At 36.6% G+C, this 20,668-nt stretch overlaps 1 protein-coding gene across 1 annotated transcript in view; it reads right to left on the bottom strand.

Moving 5' to 3' along the window:
- The window catches only part of ESR2 (estrogen receptor 2), a 71,269-nt gene extending 52,720 nt beyond the window's left edge, over positions 1-18,549 (bottom strand). Inside the window, exons 1-3 of the mRNA XM_058162898.1 lie at positions 18,261-18,549; positions 8,039-8,083; positions 1,372-1,864 (exon numbers count right to left, since the gene is read on the bottom strand). Of these exons, the coding sequence (XP_058018881.1) occupies positions 1,372-1,805 (434 nt within the window). The 5' untranslated portion in view covers positions 1,806-1,864; positions 8,039-8,083; positions 18,261-18,549. The remainder of the gene's footprint in view (positions 1-1,371; positions 1,865-8,038; positions 8,084-18,260) is intronic.
- Positions 18,550-20,668: the final 2,119 nt, after the last annotated feature.

Raw genomic sequence — 20,668 nt, 5'->3', positions numbered from 1 at the left:
AGAGTTATACAATAAAGCTGAACGATGGGAAATTCAGAATAGATAGGAATTCTTAAAATGCCTCTGATTATAGGGGTGGTCTGAAATCAAATTCTGAGTGCTCCCAGAATGGTTGGAAAATCCCCTTTTAAGATTGAAACACCTGTTTCAAACTGAAATAAAGCTATTACCAAGTTGAAACATGTCCAGAATGGCTAGAACACAAAGCTGGGCTTTTAAAACTTCTAACTTCAAAATGCAAAATTAATACAAAATGCTTTGTGCATCTCTAGTAAATCAATTAAACAAAACAAAGTTAATATTGCTACCACAGGATGAAACAATGGCCACTGATATGGGCAGTCTTATCATGGCATTAGACAAATTAATGAAGGGTAGAAAACCATCAGTGGCTACTTGCCCTGATAGTTATATATTTTCTCCAGCATCAGCACCTCTGCATGCCAATTTCTGAGGAAAACAGAAGGGTACGGTGTTCATGTCCTATTTGTGTACTTCCCCTACTTCCCAAGTTGACCACTGTAGGATCAAAATACAGGATTTGTTTTCTCCAATTATACTGAGAGTCTATCATATGCTAATTCCACTCATTGCATATGGATGGTCCAGAAAAAGAATTCTCCAGAAAAAAGTAAATTATTTAATAAATATAGCTTCTTTTTTCTTAAAAGAAAAAAAATCAGACTTGAAATGAGAAATAATCCCACTGAACTCTGTTCCTAGCATACATCACAACTACTATGCAGGTACAATTCTGCATTATCCAAAACTCAGTAATATTTTTAAAAATAGTCCTCTTCTGAATATATTTATTGCCTTTTCCCAAGATTTCTGTTCTCTTACATCATCCCCTAAATGTCAAGCCAAATGTCTGAAAGTTCAAGTTTCATCTTAACTCCGACTTCCAATATTTAAACCTGTGACTGAACTGCGTTCATATATTCTCATTTAAATAAGAGTTACTTAAGAACATGGATAAATATTAAGAAGTTCCTTTATTTATTTCAAAGCAGAGAGGCAAAATAGATATTCATGAGGTATCTCTGATTGGCTGTCCCAGCTTTGAAAGCAAATTGAAGGTAGCGGAATAATTGAAGATAGCGGAATAATAATAATAATGGGGTAATAATTTCTGCTATTTTCTCCATTTAAATCAGATATGGGCCCTTCAAGCTGCTATTGGACAGATTTCCAAGGAAGGGAAAAGGCTTATCATCTTTTAGAAATCACTCTGTTTCTTCACCCCATGACCTACATTTAACTACAATTATTCAGACATTTTGCCTAGGCATTTTGGACTCTGTTTTTTGGTCATACGACACTGGATTGAATATTTAGCACTAGATAACGGTAGATAATTTTTTAAATTACCTGTGAATAGGCAAGACGTGATCCACAGGTCGGGCTTCACACCAAGGGCTTTTTGGCTGCTCTGCATATAAAACCGATGACTGGCAGTGTACTGTCAGAGGAGAGATGTGACCAGAACTGGACCACAACATGCTTGGACTTGCCGCTTGCCTTAAAGTGGCATTTTCTGAATCGCTGAAATTGGCCGGAATGTTATAATTCATCATCGAAGGGCTGTAGAAAGCCATGGCTGAGTAGTCAGGTCTGTTCTCCATATAACAGGATGGAATGTAGATCGGGCTGTGTTCCACAGTCAGAGCAGCCTGGCTGCAGCTGAAAGGGATGGGAGAGCTCTGCTCAGAGATGGCGCTTTTGGCTTCTCTTTTACTACAGCCGAGATCTTGAATTGGTGGCAAATGAGAAGATTCCTTGTGAGATGATGCACAGAGGGACATGTTGGAGTGAGATGGATGCCAAATGTTGCTTTCTTAATCAGTCATCCCCAACATTTAATCTGGAAAAAAGCAATGCTAAGGCTACATAAAATACATTTTTAAAAAGAAACCCCCGCCCCCACCATCCTCCTCACCCTCACTTCCTGGCCACCCTCACTTCTGGGGCAGCAATATGAACAGTAAGCAGCTTTAGCAGACTGATGAGTACAGAAACAGTCCTACTCAAACATAAATGTGGTGATCCTATGAGAACCGAGAGTTCAGCTGCCTGTGGATGGGACAGGTAATTCTCTTGAAATCTCCCATTCAACTAAATCGGAGGTGGGTGACTTGAGGCTCCAGAGGCAGGGTTTAAAGAGCCTTCCACCCCAATTCAGGCAAAACTCAGCAGTATAACTACAGCACCAATAGCAATATTAGATTCAAGAAAGAAATGCAGCCCAGGACTCCCAGCCCAAAACTCATTAACAAAAAATAAGGAAACCTTTGCTCTGTCTACATGCATGCATGATATGACCCAGCTCCATTTAGATCTTGGCATCACCAACTGTTTGGCTTTCGCCCTTCTAAAAAGAAGTGAGGCTTCCTGACTTCCAAAGGTTGCTCCTCTCCAATCAAAATAATCTAGTAATAGTAACTAATACTGTTAATCTGAGGAAGGGGATAAGTTTCACTGTGAGCACTCAAATATATCAGTGCTGATGTTATGCCAGAAATGATATGATATACATTCATCCAAGATTCATCCTATCATTGGTAGAGCCATGCTGCAAATTTCCAGGGTAGAGATACCCACCATGGTCATTTCAGGCCCAGAAAATTGCAGGTTGCATGATTGCAATGCTTCTCCAACCCTTAAGCATTTTGCTACCTGAGGTGAAGGGCAAGCTGCCATTTTCACTTCACATACAAGTTACAAAAGTCAACCCAACTGGCAGTTAAATTATACTCTAATGCCAATAACAGGACAGTGGCCGTGATTACACTTGAAAGTAGTAGGTTACTTCAGTTGAAACAGAGCAGACTATTCCCCCAGCAATCCCTAATGGCACCTAAAGATTTTGCTTGTGTTACTTACTGGAACTGGTCAGGAAATATAATTTTTCTATATTTTTTTAAAATATTGATCACAGTTCAAAACAATTGTTAACTCCTGCTTTTAAAGTTCCAGACTATATAATCTCACCAGCAACTTATTTTTTTTTCATGGGATTGCGAGTAACAAGAAGTCTGAAAATAAGGCCATGATGGTACCAAGTGGATGGGGCCAAAATGCTTTATCCAATTTTAAACTTGCTTTCTGGTGAGGTTATGTTAATATATTGGGTTGGGGGGATGCATTTTAAAATCACAAGGAGTGCCGATTTATTGTTATACTTCCTTGGCATGTTGATCTAGGGGAAGGGAGCTGCAAAGATTGCAGCACTTGATGTGGGTTCCTAAGGGAATATATTTTCATAGAAGACAGTATATATAGCTCAGGGCTATACATGTGATAGACAAAGTCTAGCACAGAATATCTTCTCCCTACTACAACAACTTCTTCTGGGTTTTTCCTCCAGTAGATATAAGGGTTACCAGAAAATGTTCACTTTATATGTGTGCATTGGTTGATTGTTATTCTTGTTATTCTTCAAAGAGGTATAGTAAATTATATAAATAGAATAGTTCTCATATAATTTGGAAGCTATCTTCTGAAGTTTAGAATACAAATCTTCTATTGATCAGGGGTCAGAAACTAAACTGGGAACTAGACCCCAATTGAAACTAACTGTCAAACCTGCCTCAGTCCAATCTCCCAGGGAAGTAAAACTCTCGACTCCATTTGGTTGAAGTGAAAAGGCACTTTTACTAAGAGATGTTGGTTGCAGTAAAGTCAAGCATAATCTAAAGGTCCCGCATACCAATACAGAACTAACCCCTGGTTTCCCCTAGCCCTCCTCTGTGGTCTGCTGGTGTGTACCCAGTCTGACAATGACAAGAAGTTTTGGGAAACATTGAGGTGTTTGGGCTGGTAAAATTCCACTCACCTTGATTGAAGATGCCAGCGTGCCAGCATGAACTGGATTCCAAAACACTGTTTTTCTTCAACTATCTGTCCCCCTCCCAATTTCCCATCATAAAGGTATACCACTTGATTGCCCCTTTCTCCCCCACCTTCCTCAAGTGATGGCAGAATGCCAGCAAAGCACCAAGCCGAAGGTGGTAGATCTGACACTAACACTGGCTTCCTCTCATTCCCACCATTATCACCACCATCCCCATTCTATTGTTTAAAAAACATTTCAATTCTTACTTTGTCCATCAATCTTTGACTTTTTAAATGGCTTTGAGCCCCTTTCCTGCTTATCCCTTGGAGTCAGTCCCAGAGGCACAGAGAAGGAAGATGATGCAGTAAGAGTAGCAATACACTGCTCAGCCACAAGTGGAAAGGGGTAAGGGTCATACCATTAACTGAGGTATTCAGAATGGACGGGAGAATAGAAGTGGCCAGAACTAAGAGTAAACAAGAACTAAGGAGATAGAGTGCCAACTTACAATATTTAAAGCCTCCTAGTCCCTTAGTCAAAAAGTTAAATGAAATGTGTGATATGGGCTTTGAGTAGCATAGGTAGTAATATTTCTCCTGCAACATCCTCAGTCATAGAAGCCTACAAAGTCCTTCATGGCAAAGGGCCAGATCTGTAGGACCACATCTCCAATCATCTCTGCTTATCCACTGATTATAGCCATATGGGTATCCTCCAGATCCCTTCTAGTAAGTCATGACATTTAATGGTACCCAGGAAATATGCCTGCTATATCATGGCACTGATCCTATGGAACAGGACCAGCACAACTCCTGAGATTTGGATGGCCTCGACCCTCTTGGCTTTTTGTAAAGCACTAAAGAGCTGGTCCTTCCCCTGAGGATTGAATCAAAGTGTTTGATGTGCCTGTCTGGATACGGTTGTGTTTTTGAGTTATTCTGAGTTTGTGGTCTTTTAAATTGTTTTTTAAATTGTTGCTTATTTTATTATTGTTAGCCCATCAGCATTGTGCGTCAAGTAGATGGCCATGAGTGACAATGTACCATGGAGAGACTACAGCCTCCACAAACTAGGAATTGGCTTCAGTCTAAATAATTAGGACAGCTAAAAGAGCGTCCATCTCATAGTTGCTAAAGACAGACTGTCTTGTTGGTACAAAATAATAAAACTCCACTTTACTAGAAGAAAACACTACTTCATGCAGCAGAGGCTTATCCTTTTATGTCACCAGTCTTAACATCTCATCTGATCATTCCAACATTAGAGGTGAAACTGTTTGCTTCAGTTTTGAATTCTAACCGTTATTTTGGCAATCTGTTGATTCGTAAACATTTGTTGCCAGCATATTTCCCCAATTTTCATTTCATCCTCACTTCTATAAGAGGATGTTGCCTCAGCAGGGAGCTAAATCCAATTGACACTTTAAACAGGCTGGAAAGACCAGAGAGATGATGAGTTATAAGATGCTGAATGGACTGTTATAAGCCTTTAACCTCATTTTTGCAGTCTTAAACTTTTGCAGAGCTGGGAAGACAGATTGCTGATCCGTTGAGGCAGAACAGGCTTCTGTTGCCTTCTGCTGGGAAAGCTCTGAATTAAGCACTGACTACCCAACCCTAAGATCACTTACACTGGGGTTTCCTCAACCTTGTGAACTTTAGGGGAAAATTTGGGTTAAAATCCAGACACCCTAACATTGCCAAGGTTGAGAAACATTGACCTACGCTTATCTTCTCCAAACTGATTCTCTGAGATTGGTTGAACATACTTGGAGGGCAATTAGTTAGAAAGGCTAGCCTATACCAGGCTCTTGTAAAACATGCTAATTTCTGGATTAGAATTTCCAGATTGAGGTTTTCATGCATTGTGAGTACCATAGAAAATTTTACTTCCTAAACAGAGGGAAAAAATAAGAGTTTTTCAATATATGCAGGTAAACATATCATAGAAATTTCCCAGATGGTTTTGTAGAATCTAGCCTTTGGTTATTTTCTTTCTAGCTGGTTAATTTTTAAATCAACACAGGGAAACCAAGAAATAACAGAATAACCCTTAAATACAGAGAAATCTCTTCCCACTCCTATTTTCTATCATTTTCCACACAAAACACCAAAGCAACACATTTAGTTGACTTGCAACAAATATTTGGTTCTCTTCATCCCAGCAAAAACATATTCAGTTTTCCTAATATCTTTGGCCCTTGATACCAAAGGAATTAATTACTTTGCAATTTCATAATATCAAAGACATTGATTTTCTTAGTCAATCAGAAAGAAGAAGTCAACATGTTCTAGTGCAAGGGGTTCTGGCATGTGAACTTTTACAGATTACCCTTGGGCTTGCAGAACTGAATCTTACACTCGTTCCAAATCCTGCATTAGGATAGTCAAAATACAGTGCCGATAAGCTTAATACACCTAATGTTGAAAAAAATAAGTGACCTAAAAATGTCTAGCAAAAATGTTTTGCTATTATGCAAAGGATCATCCAGATGTCTTACTCAAGTAATTTGAATATCAGTTTAGTTTAGAGATTTGGTTTGGTTTAGTTTAGTTTAGTTTAGTTTAGTTTAGTTTAGAATAGAATAGAATTTTTTTTTTTTATTGGCCAAGTGTGATTGGACACACAAGGAATTTGTCTTGGTGCAGATGCTCTCAGTGTACATAAAAGATACGTTCATCAAGGTACAACATTTACAACACAATTGATGATCAATATATCAATGTAAATCATAAGGATTGCCAGCAACAAGTTATAGTCATACAGTCATAAGTGGAAAGAGATTGGTGATGGGAACTATGAAACGATTAATAGTAGTGCAGATTCAGTAAATAGTCTGACAGTGTTGAGGGAATTATTTGTTTAGCAGAGTGATGGCATTCGGGAAAAAACTGTTCTTGTGTCTAGTTTAGTTTAGTTTAGTTTAGTTTAGTTTAGTTTAGTTTAGTTTAGTTTAAGATCATTATGGCTGAAGATTTTAATCAAGTTTTAAATCTTTTTTTAGATTATAATATTGTTTCAGCTAAGTTTAATTCTCAAATGAGGAAAGAAGTACTATACACTTATATGTTGGACTTTTAATGGTCAGATTGCAATCTTTCCCAGAAAGAATATGTCTTTTTTTCCCCTCAACTCTACATCAGATTTATCGCCAGCTTGATTATTGTTTATTATCTCAAACCTCAGCTGATCAGATGGATAAATGTAATATGGGCTCTAGTGTAAAATCTGATCATGCTCCAGTAACACTATCATTTGTTGTAAGAAAAAGTTGTCCTAATTTTTTCAGGATGGTATTTTAAAATAGTATTATTAAAGAATGACTCATTTTTTATAAAAGAGGAAACAAGAATTTGAATTCTTTTTTTAAATAAACAGACTCACACACAAATGAAGCCCTCTAAGTCATAGCTTCAACCTTTTTTTCTACAGGAGCTATGAGTCCAGAAGACTTCCAAAAATGAACCTGTTTTGTACAGGGACCCCAATTCTGTCAGAGATGGAATATCCCCAGAATTATTGTGGGATCAAGTTTGACCCTGAGCTCGTCCATATCATCCAGCCCCCAGCAGTCTCCAGTTAGGGCTACTGCAGCCCAGAGTGACCATTATTTCTAATGTTGGCAATGTTGATATAAATAGATGGTTTAAATTCAAATTCAAATATCATTATTTTGGTCTTTGCCCAGTCTATAATAGATGATTTAAATCCTATTAAGATAAATGTTGTAAAGATGAATATTACTGACATATGGCCTTAGAAAGTTTCCTATGCCAGCAACTTTAAGGTATTCAAATGTTTAATTTCTCCTTGTCATTGCTAAGAACAAATCCCACCCATTAGAAAAGTCTGTAGAATTAGTTTTTTTTTCAGGAACAATTGGAAGAAATTGTCAATTCAGCTTCTACAAATTTAAAAAAGAATTTTGTAAGGCCAACTGTGCCCACCTCTAGTCAAATCATTGCAATTTGTCCAGGAGACATGGTATAATTAATCAGCCATTGGGGTACATTTGAGAGAAAATACTGATGTTTCTCCCTCTTTCTTGAATCATCCTACCAAGAGATATTTGTGGACCAAGTTGGCAGAAATTCTAGGAACAATAATTCCACAATAGCTGAAGGATTTTAGGAGGAAGCTGTTCAAAAACATAAACCTGGATTGTTCCCAAAATCAGATTCCCATTAAAAGAGTTTAGCTTACCTAGACAGCATCTTCTGAGAACAAAATAGATCTTAAAAGAGATTTCTAAAAAAAAAAGAAAATACAATTGTTAATCAACACATGTGCCTGTAAATTAATTCTAATTGTATGTTTGTACCATAATGGTTTTTTCCCTGTTTGTCTGTCTTCATTTCTTTCCCCAGCATTTCTCTAAATGCCATATTCTATCTTGTGTGTTTGTTTTTTTCAGTTGAGCACACAGTGGCCTAATCCAGATTAATCAGAAAACAGCAAAATTCCACTTTAACTTAAGTCTACAAACAGCAGATAAAGATCTTAACCATGTCATGAGATATACCTTTAATAAAATAAATAGTACAAAAGTACATGTTTGGTCTTAATTCAGCTGGACCTCCTATTGATTAATTGATCATGTGCTATCAAGTCGGTGTCACCTTTTAGTGACTTCATAGATTGACCTTTTCCAGAATAATAGATGTCTTCATCATAGCCCTTCAAATTTAATTTTTCCAATAAATGCACCCAATGATAATATCAAATCCGTGCACTTTGGTGTTGGTTCTCCTCTTCTCTTTCTCTTGAGAATTATAGACTTCTCAAGAGAGTTAGATCTTCATACAAAGTATCCAAAATATGATAATTTGAGCCTGGTTATTGATGGCTCAAATGAGAAGCCTGGATTGATTTATTGTATAATCCATTTGTCTGTTTTCATGACTATCCATGATATTTTCAAGAGTCTTCTCCAATGCCTGAATATCTTTTCCAAAGCTTCATGAATAATGTACTATGTACTAGTGTGCAGCATAGTTCCTGACTGCTAGTTTTTAAGCTGATCTTAAAAGCCAGACTGTGAATTGTTTTTGTCTTGTTTTAGGCATGAAGCCAACTGGGTGACTTTGAGCAAATTACTCTCTGTCAGCCCTAGAAAGAAGGCAATGGCATTGCAGTCTCCAGCCACAAAGAGCAAATTTTATTTATCGTTTTCTGTCAATTTCAGATTGAATTTGACCACAAAATTCATTACTCTCCTCTTACTAAGATATCAGGTAGAGGACTTCCCCCCAATATTACCACAAATCTTATATTATATTTACAGCACATGCATTGCTGACATTCATTCCTTTCCTTAATCCCAGAATTAAAGAACTCAACAATGTTTAATTCAGTTTAATTAATTTTTTCCCATCAGCCATATTAGCCATGTAAATCCAAAAATTGCAATATATAAAATGAATAGTGACAAAAGTGGATGTTACAGATTATAGAACAACTGTGTTTAATTGTAATGTAATTATAGCGATTGTGTATGGTATAAATTTACAAGTTGAAATTCATGATTTAGATAATATTACAGCATAAACTGCTGATTGAGTTGGATAATGTTTCTCAGCTTTTACTGACAAATTAAAAAACCAATATTTTAATTTCTTAACAATACTTAATGTTATCAGCCTTTTTGATTTACTGATGTGTCATACTTGATATATTTATTATAATTAAAAAGCCTGCATTAATTTGAATATATTGTTTCTGTTTATATGGAAATATAGTCAAGCCAACTATGAAACAAGTAAAATAATTTAAAACAAAATATTAAAACAGAATAGAGGCTCAGGCTGAACAAAGATATTTTTCAATTGCCTAAATCAGCATTCGTAGATACTTTAAAAAGATAACCCTTGCTAAACATTCATATAAAAATACAGTTGGATGCAAAAGAAAAGAAGCTGGTATGAAAAAGAGAGCAAAATCTGTTTAACAGCTAAGAAACAGCAATGATGGAAAACATCTGTGTCTGTTTCAGTCAGGTTTTTTTTTAAGTAGTTAATTAAAATACACAAGTAAATAGGAACTTGTATGTAGAATGAACACAAAAACAAAAGTTAAGGGAGAAATTGGCTAAGCAAAATTTTTAGATCTAGAATCCATTTATTAAGAGAGCTGATGAATATGCTGAATATTATGTTACATTTTAGAGAGCTGCAATAGAAGGAAAAGCCACCAAAATTGGAGTAGATTTTGTCAATTTAATGTGGAGTGGTGTCCCCCTTACACTGCAGTTGCTATAAGACTCATTATACAGTATTTGCTAGGCTTCCAATCATTGAAATAAATTTTTAGTAAGAGAGTAAGATTGCCAGAGGAAGACAGAGAAATATTCATTCCATGAGCTTGCCAGATACTCAGAGAACATTTGATTTCACTCTTTTGGGGGGGGGAATGCAATTAATCATATTACTTTCTTAATAAGTAACTTAAATAATAAAACTGATATTGAATAATAAAACTGTGCCATGACTGAAATTATATTGACTTCAGTTTTTCTCATAAGAAAAGCAAGGTAAAGGCATGAATTTAATTAAAATAAAAGAACAATAATATCCAATATAAGATTTCATGAAATATCATCTCCCCAAACTTTGAAAGCAGGTTTTTACATTATTTTTATGGTGCTATTCTGTGTTTCTAATTATTCTATTTTGTTCTCTCATTGCCAAGATACCAACTATTCTCAGATCAAACACAGAATCGATGCAGATGTCATGGCCAGAGAGATTCACAGACAAATAAGGACTATATGTATGTGTATATACAGTATATGTGCAAGAAGTCACTAATTGATAAGTTAGCACTGCCTGAATTCAAAACTACTAAGTAAATTGCTTGCAAAATTAATCAATTCCCTCATCTGTATATATCTAGCAGTCTCTCACACACAGAGAAATAACTTTTCCACGAAGAAGCAGCAAATCCACGTATACCATCCTACTTCAACAGAAACAGCCAAACAGAAGGGAAAAAATACCCTAAGATGCACCAGATGTGGGCAGAGAAACTGGACAATAATTTCACTACATTTCTTCCAGAAGAATAAAAAAATCCACAGTCCTTCCTTAGGGAAAGATTTCATCATCTATATTTGTCTGTTTGTGGTTTTCTTTTTTTAGCAGGCTGCTTCAACTCTTCTTCTCTGCACCAGTTAAACAGCCTTTTTGGAATCCCTTCAGAACTTTTGAAGTTGTCAAAAGGCCTATGAACCCCTTCTTGACCTGTCTCTGCTCAGTATCCTGTCCTTCAGAACTGCTAAAAAATGTAAAGTTGAATATTTGGACTGTGTAGTGAAGAAAAGCTCACTATCTCTCATGGACACTTGCAGAAGCAGGAGAGAGCTGTTCTCACCCACTCTCCCTATATCTCCGTTGACAAGCCTGAAGGAAGAGATGAATACTGGCTCCTAAAAGTGGTGGGTTAATAGAAAAAGTTTACACTTTCCAGCCATTGATTGTGCCAAATTGTCACTATCACAAATACCACAAATTTAAGGAGAATGAAGCTGTCATCTTGAATTCAAAATAAAGCACATTTTGAAGTAAAGCAAATTCTCCTCCTATCTGAAATATGAAAGTGAGTTCTATGATTTTTATGTGTGAACATATGCATGCCTATTATACTTGCCTTCTGTCATCAAAACCCTCATCGCTGTCACCAGTAGACGTGCCTTAGATTTGCACACTTGTTTTGACCAGTTCACCAGTTTAATGAAAGATTGAAGAAGCAATTGAGCTTCTGGATATTATACCACATAATACTGCAGTCACAGTCCAACTTAGTTATTAGTGTTCAACCCACAACAGCACAACTTCATTGGCACCCACAAGCTCTATGAAGTACTCAAAATGTCCAGCAGATATATTTTTGTACTTACAACTATCCCCAAACACCTAACAAATGGGGTGAGGTCAATAGTAGACAGTTTTTGGTTGAAGATTTTGGGATTTTGAGTAGAGACTATGGAGTCAAGTAATGAGTTCCAAGCATTAACAACTCTGTTACAGAAGTCATATTTTCTGCAATCAAGTTTGAAGCGGTTGACAATTAGCTTGAATCTATTTTTTGCTCTTGTAATATTGCGATTGAAGCTGAAGTAGTCTTTTATAGGAAGGATATTGCAATAGATGATTTTGTGTGTTAAACACAGGTCATGTCGAAGTCGACGGAGTTGTAAGTTTTCTAATCCCAGGATTTCAAGTCTGTTGGTATAAGGTATTTTGTTGTTTTCGGAGGAGTGAAGAACTCTTCTAGTAAAATATTTCTGGACTCTTTCTATTGTATTTATGTCAGAGATGTGGTATGGGTTCCAGACGGATGAGCTGTATTCAAGAATAGGTCTGGCAAATGTTTTGTATGCTCTAGTTAGTAGTGTAGAGTTTTTAGAAAAGAAGCTGCGTAAAATTAGGTTTACAACTCTTAGGGCTTTTTTCGCTATGTAGTTGCAGTGAGCTTTGGCATTTAGTAGCATTTCTGAAAGAATTCCTAAGCTCCTCAATCTTATACTGAAGGAAACAAAATGGTTGGACAAGCGGAAGTAATTATAAACCCAAATAGTCATTGCTTCATTTGCTTGCCTCTTGAGGAGAAGTTGGAATACAAATGCTGGAAGGAAGTCTACAATCAGGAAGTTCCCAAAATAGTCTTGATCCCATGGGGATAAGATCTTTTCTAAACTTTACCACTTTGGGGGATGGTGGGGAAATAATGCAAGCAACCAAAAATCAAGGATAATAATCATCCTTTCTTTTTCTCACCCGTCCTTTGAGCACACTCCTTGTAGAGTGGAACGTGGATCCAGTGCTACGTAGTGAGAAGGTGCACTTGCTCTCTTGGCAGTGCAGCAAATTTATTTTTATTTATTTATTTATTTTGTCACACAGTATATATAAGCATAAGCATGAAATGACTATACAATATATAAGCATATATATAAGCATAAGTATGTAATATCTATATTAATTGGATATAATGAAAGGAAACATTAGGGTTATAAATATAAATATAAATTTATTTATATAATATAATTTATTTATAAATTTATTTATAAATATAAATATAAATATAAATAGTTGGTCATAAGTGGAACTTGTTTCTCAGAATTATCTCTCTGGGTAAAAGCAGTGTAGAGCAGATTAAGGACACCTTCCTTTTTGGCCCCTCCAGGGAGAGAGGGTTAACAAGAGGAAGTAGCATCAGCATTTGCATCAGCACCTTCAGAAGCAGATGCTGTCTCCATGTTGAGGATGTTCTTCTATTGATACCAAGGACTAGGCCAAGAGCCAGATGCCTCTATCTATGTCTATTCACCTGCACTCTCCCTCTGCAGTGCTCTCCTTGCTGAAGTACACGTTTTCTCTTGGGGCAACAAAGCAGGGATTAGCACAGAGTAAGGAACCAAATGAGAGTCTGTTCATTCATGTCTCTCATTGGGTGACTTGAAGGAGCAAGAAAAGGAGCAATCAAACAGTGGTTTGAACAGGCTGTGCTTCTACTTGCTCATTAACTGTATATTCTCTCAATGAATAGTAGGGTTGACAGGGCAATTTGGGACCAATAAGGCCAATCCACTCTGTTGTAGCACTCTGTGGGCCCCTCTTCAGCTTTCACTACCTGTGTCACAACAAAGCACAGGAACCATTTGTATATAACACTGCATGCTCTTAACTGCAGCCCACAGCTTTTTTTGGGGGGGGGGGAGAAAATATAACAATCAAAATATTAATAATAATGTCCTTTTTATTTATTTTATTATTATTTTCTTTCTTTCTTTCTTGGATTTATTTATCATCTCAGTCCAATTTGAACTTTAGGCAAGATACATAATCCAGTAATCAGAACACTATAATAAAATTAATGGTAATAATACAATACCCCTGGATTGGACACATCTGTCAAAAAGAAGAAAGTACAAAAGGCAGAATAATAAGCAAAATAATTCATTTGCTTCTTTATTTGCCCACCCATTGACCATTGGCTGATGATGCCAATAGAAGCTGAGATCTGTCCAGCTCCTATTGGCCAATTTAAGCTGTTGTGGGCACACCCCTTCCCTTTCACTGCCCTCTTTGGCACTTTGGCGTGGTTTGGAGGAGAAACTAGATGCCTAGTTTCGAAAGAAGATTTTTATCCACATAATGCTGATCTGTGCTTTCCAAACAGATATTGATCTTATGCAAGGTCCTTATCTAAAAAACTACATTTCTGTTCAGCGCTGACCTGACTGACATTCATAGGTGCAGAACACCTCCCATAGCTGTGATTCTTTAGCAACTTGGCAGACAGTTAAATGCACTGCTTCAATCCACCTATACTCCCATAGCTCTGCCCCACCATACATTAAGGAAAGCAACTGATGGTTGTTTTTCCCACTTGCAGGTAAGGCTTGGTTAGAAGGGAAACATAGCCAGGAGAACCACTCATCATTTCCCCTAATGTGTTCCACACAGTACCATGTGTTGACTTCATTACAAAGTAGTATAGGCTGAACCATTAGGGCATCATAATTATTCCAAGCATCAAGGACGTATAGATCATACTTAATCTGTTCCCTGGTTTTTATCCTATGAAGGGTCTGCTGCTCAGTTACAATACAAGAGTTACAACTCTTATGTGGAATACAGCAAATTAAACTGGCACAGATTTTGCCATCCCCATTGCCAATCCTGAAAGGATCTATTCCGGTTTGGTGCTGGATGCTGATGTCCGCATTCTTCCTGCAGAGGAGACTGCTTTCCCCTCTCCAGAAGTTTTCTTTTCAACATCCCCAGCAGACAGGAAAACCATCTTCCAATCATAGTACTGCTGTGACTGATGAGGTTTTTGATACATGACTAGAGTTTCAGGGTCAGCCTTTTGTTAGAATTGGTTTCCACTTCTACCTGCCCCCTGACTAGAGAGCAACTGCTGAAGCTGGGAAATGTGGCAGGAGAAGGAGGAGAGGAGGCTTTTAACTTGCCAAGCTACCTCTGGCCCAAAGACCCAGATCAAGTCAAATTTGCGGCTGATTAATGATGCAGCAGAACTGCACAGTGGACTTGAGTATATGATCTCTCTTTCTCTCCCTCCCTCCCTGGTATTTCACCAGCTGTTCTTGAACAGGGATTTAACACTAACTCCACAGATTTTGACGGAACTGGGTACTTCTGCTACCTAAAGCAGAATAGACCTTGAATGGTAATGCCCAAGTCCAGAGCTAAATGTAGCTAATAGGTGCTGGCCATGTCTCACTGCCTTGTATCACCTGAAGCACCACTAACAAAATGATTGATGAGTATAGCCTCCTCAAACTATACTTACAGCAAAACTGACACAGCGTGTCAAATGCTTTAGGGGGAAATCACTAATACAGAGTAATCAAAAGTGACAATCAAGTAGGGAAAGACCTTAATTCCCTACACCAAGGATCGGTCATCTTTTAGTGGCTTGCATGGCACATCGAACAGTTTTTAAGAAACTGAGCGCTAGATGAAGCAATGCAATTATACATAAATAGGGAAGTCCATGGCACCCATGTCGATGGGGTTTTTTTCCTGAATTTTGGGAAGAAGTATTTATGTTTCACTTTATATTAGAAAATTATTTCAGTCTTATAGGGTTTGTCATCATTTTTGCACCTTTTCCATTTTGAAAACATGGGAAATGCATATCCAAACTATTAATTAAAATTGCTCTGTTTCACTGAAACAATATAAACTTCAGTGTCTAACGTTCTCAATTAAGTGTTGGCTACATCTTCTGGAAACTAGAAGTATAGTTAGTCATAATAAAACGGGGGAGCATCAGGTTAGGAAAGACTAAGGCAAAATATAATTTAGGAATTGGTAAAATAAAAGCAAACATCCCAATAAATATGGGAGATGCATTTGCTATCCTACCCGAATTATCGCTACACCCACCCACCTATACCTACACCCAATGTCCTTCATTGTCTAAAGGTATTTGTTGTAAACAGACTTAGCCATTGAAGTAGAAAGAAGTAGAAAGTACATACAAAGAAGCTGGCATAATTTGGCATTTTAACTTGCATACTGAAAACCTTCAAATATGTATTTCTTTGCAGTGCTACTGCATTGTCCAGTTCATGTTTACCCAAAATCAAGAAAGCCACATGAGAATTGAGAGATACAAATAACAATTGTGTTTTGCAAAACAAAATTTGAACCTGCATTTCTGCGTATTCCAAGGAGACCAATTGTTCTGGCTTATTCAAATCTTTTTTGGGGGGGGGATAGTTGAATTGCTACCCACCTCTTTGCCATTCATCATTTCTAGTGCTATAATTTCTGTTTCAAAATATGTGAACAAGCACCCAGTCAGCATTACAATTTTTTTCAAAAAAGGCTTAAGCCTGTAATTACTTTTAATTTGGAACATGCTTTATGAATATGAAATTTTGGCTATACCTTATGAAGTTAAATGTATACAATCAACATTTAAAGTTTAATGCTTGTTATATAATTTCTGCTTTGAATAGGACTGCATATGTGATTTTCTGTCTTCTTCTTTGCCCCACTGGGCAGAAGTGAATCAAGCAACAGTCTGAATGTCTGTCATTACTGAGAAACAAATAAGTAAATACTGTGCATATTTTCCATGGGACAGGGTGAGGGGTGGGGGGGTGGAATGCTGCTTGGGAAAGACTTGGAAGAGGATCCAGAATGAAATATATGATGCTCTGGGGCAGTGTTCCCAAGATAGATCACATGAAGCTATCTTAAATTGAGCTATTGCTCACTCTTGCCAAAAGTTCTATATTTTGATTGGTAGTGGCCCTCCTGGATCTTGAAGGAGATTCAATTCAGGAATTGAAACTGAGACTCCCTATAAAATGGGGATATAATGAATTAGACCCACACGTATGAAATTATTAATATTTCAGAAATACAGAGGCCAAGTCTCTTTTAGCAGACAGAAAGTTGGATTAAAAAACCCACAGGTTCAAGAGGCCCTTCCAGCCAGCACAAAAGTACATCATTCAAGCTTTGGGTCCCAATCTGTTAGGAGTGTCACCTGCCTTGACAATACAGTAAAGTGTGTTACAAACCTAAGAAATAACCAAAGATCCTGTTTTAGGTATGTTAAGTTTTATTCCAGAAATTCACTTCTCGGGCTAGAATTTAAATGAGCTATCTCAAGATAAAATCAGAAATGTCATTCTTCTCAGCACAAAAAAACTTTTTCATTGTACTGCTCAAATAACTACAGTAACTCTATACGTTTGGACATTAGACATGGGAGTTTCTTGCTCAAAATACATATTTATCAGTCATAGTTTAATCTATTCAGAATTGTATACTTTGAAGTCAGTTGTTGTTTTTTTCCCCAGTGGAATGATAAATATACCTATTTGTCATATTAATATATAGGTGAAACAAACATTGCAATTCTACATGTCTCCTTTTTCAAAGTACTGCCACGCGAATAAACCTGGGATTACAGCTAAAAGTAATAATGGCTGGAATGCCCAAGAGATAACAACCCATTTCTATATACACTGGGAGATCTCTTCTTATATAAACACCCCACTTCAGGAAATTAGAAATTCATGGGGTTTTTTAATGGTGAAATACCAAAAAAGCCTCTATATTGCTGACAAAGAAAAAGGATAAACCACGTTTATATAGAGAAGGGAGGAAGAAAGCCTAAGTTTATTACAGTTCAACCCTAGGAAGAAAGCAATACAACCCACTTCCAAAAATGCTGCTGAGAAATCTGCATGCGACAGAAAGCAAACTAGAAATTAAGGTAGCCTATCCAAAACAAATGAGGAATGCTGGAATTGAAAATCAATTATTTAATTATAAATGCTATTTTATTAAGCTCTTCTGTAATATTCCAGAAAGAATGGGTCATAAACACAAAGAAAGAAAATATTCCTCTGAGAGCTCTAGGGCAAATAGATTTTATCTGACGTTTCAACAGACAGCTCAGTAGGTCTATTTACAAGATCACTCAAACCCCATAATTATTGCAATAACTGTGAGGTCAAAGAAACTTTACTGACATACGGAAAACTTATTGGCACAATTAAGCTTATTTGCTGGGGACTATAGTTTCTCTGTAATTTTGAGTGAAGTACTGACACAAAATTTTGAGCCCTCGTGCTACTGCCAGATTTTTCTTCTCAAGATTTCAGTTGGAGAGAGGAAAACTTAACAGCTCATATCATAAACTTCTACAGACCGGGAGACCATTAAATAAATACATTTGTTTATGTCATTCTCAAGCTGAGAAAAAGACGATCTCAAGCTTGGCAAACTGTCTTTTTTCCAGAATTATTCTCAAACGTATAATGTGCCCTCCTTTGGCACACTGATTTTATGATTATGTATAGTATTCATGTATTATTTACATATATGCCATAGACATGCACACAGAGATGAAATATATAAATACTAGTACATACCTGAGTGCCTTGCAATGAACTGTGCTTGACTTTGTAATCATTGATGAACATTAAGTAAATGTTGAGCAAGGTTTCACTTCCAGCGTTTTTGTTGTGGCTGTTTTGTTCTCTTCCCTTAATTTCACCAATGCAACAGCTGTATTCAGGAGCAACTCCTTCAATACACCACAGGGCAACCAAGAACCCAAATGCCCATCTTTATGAAGCAATATCTTGTCAGCTTTGGAGCACAAGATCACACATGTATGCTCAGTGTTTTCTTTCTCTGGGAAAAGCGAGAGCTCTCGGTTTAAGTTCCTCCTCCTTCCTGACATAACAAATTTCAGAAGCTTGTTAGTCACTGCCTGTTCCAGCGCTCACACTAGTAAGCATTTGTTCCAAACTAATGTATTCTCGTCAGCAGAGAGGATTATCTATTAACTGACAACAAAGACCTAATTATCGTAGGATGCATTTGAATCACACTTTCCTACTGTCTCTGTTTGCATTAGGTAGATACCTGCTCCTCATCTAAATAAAGCCCTCTCTGTCCCTTGATTTGCAGTGGAGAGAGAAACTGAAAGGGAACTTAGATTTTAGGTATTATTGTGTGTACACAGATTGTAGTGAAATTCTTCTAGTTTGCGGTCCCCTCAGAGTTTATATCTTGGAAAAGGAATTGAGATTATCTCACTGGCATCTGACAATGCCAGGAAGGCAAAGCATGGAGCGTACGATTTGTGTTGTCTCCTTCTCCAAACTGACCATTGATTGTTGGGAAGCATGCTTGATCTGCACCTTATTGTATGCCATAAAAACAACTAGCTATTCCCCCCTCCAGTAAACTGGACTTAAGTTTTAAGAAAAATATTGTTTTTCTTTCTTTTTGTAAGGAAGATCAGTCCTTTTATATCACCAGTTTAGCAGTGGTTCCTCTGGACAAATGTATTAAAGCAACTCTATTGGGAAAATTGGCAAGGTTAGTGATATTACTGTGGCGTTTGCTATTCTGATAATTCATGTGGGGGAAAAAGAGTTTGTCAGAGTCATTTTATTACATCATAGTGTGATAAAGCAAATATATTTGTTGCTTTTATATTCTACACTTTTGTAATAAATAGCATAGACATGCATGTTGTAAAAAAAGAAGAAAATGCCTTATTATAGTTGCATAAAGTTAAATGCCTTAATACAGTATATTCCTCCACATAGTTATTATGTAGAGTAAGTAGAGGAAAAAGTAGAGTTATGTGTAATTAAAGGATGGCGCACTAAAACAGTAATATTTAGGTAAGGATTAAGGAGTCATAAATATCAGAGGTATTTCACTGGACTCAATAATATGGCCTGTTATATGACATTTTTGTCCACTGTGCTTTAATACAAATTAAATTTCAATGGCTAAGAAGATCCTTAAAATGGCTAAAATTCAGTTTAAGATCCTATAATGTTACACAGCCAAATTAGAAAGCAAAATGAAAAAGATAAGGATCAATTATTTTAAAAAAAATCCCCAAAGAAGTAAATGTATAATTATATTTATACAAATGAGATTTCAATTGTTCTCCCTTTTTTACTTGGACCTACCATATTTTAATGGAATGAGAAGGGCCCTGCATCTCCAAAAAGCCAAAGGAAGGGTTGTTGTTTTGTTTTAATGCCCCTATATATAAAATTGTAAAAGTTTTCCCTGCAATGAACAAAGTGAACAATTCTGAGCAGGATTTAGCTTAACCTTTCAGCCTGATTTATTCCATTTTCTTTTCTTTTCTTTTTTACTTACAGGAAATTTTATTCATGTTGGTTGAATCCAGTGGACTATCCTGCTTTTTGCTTTTTAAATTTTAGGCAGAAGCAAGCACAGGGAATATTGATAAGCCTATTCATCCTAGAGGAGAAATAACAGAAGAAGAAAATGGGGATCCTTCAAAAGTAGGAACTGCCATCTATAGGACAGTCCACATAATACCATTTTATTATTCTGCTATCAATGTATTCTAGTTCATATCTAAACCTACCAGGTTTATCTAATTGGTACTGCCTTTTTATTTATTTGTGTAATTTCTAAACTTAACAAACGTTATAATTGTTAAACTTAAATAAATGCAGAGTTGATTGGGCTTTATAACACTCTTTTTTGGTATCATCCTTTGCTAGTTTATAAAGCTAATCAAAAAGCACACTATGTATATGTTTTACATAAAATTCAGGCCAGCTATGTTTACAGTATTCATATGAAGTTATGCCCAACCAATTCAAATCATTAAGAGAAAATTGAGGAAGACTTAATTCTTTCTCTAAGTCAATTTTAAACTGATGACTTCCAAATTTAGTGGATGTCTTCCCACCACCCATTTTCTAATGCAGAGTAGTGTCTTCTGTTGTGACTATACCCATGTTCTCACAATTCTTCTTGCTTAATCTGATGC

This window comes from Ahaetulla prasina, chromosome 1 (genome assembly GCF_028640845.1).
Source record: "Ahaetulla prasina isolate Xishuangbanna chromosome 1, ASM2864084v1, whole genome shotgun sequence".
In the NCBI taxonomy this organism is placed as follows: domain Eukaryota; kingdom Metazoa; phylum Chordata; class Lepidosauria; order Squamata; family Colubridae; genus Ahaetulla; species Ahaetulla prasina.
This window is presented reverse-complemented; position numbering and strand designations above follow the sequence as displayed.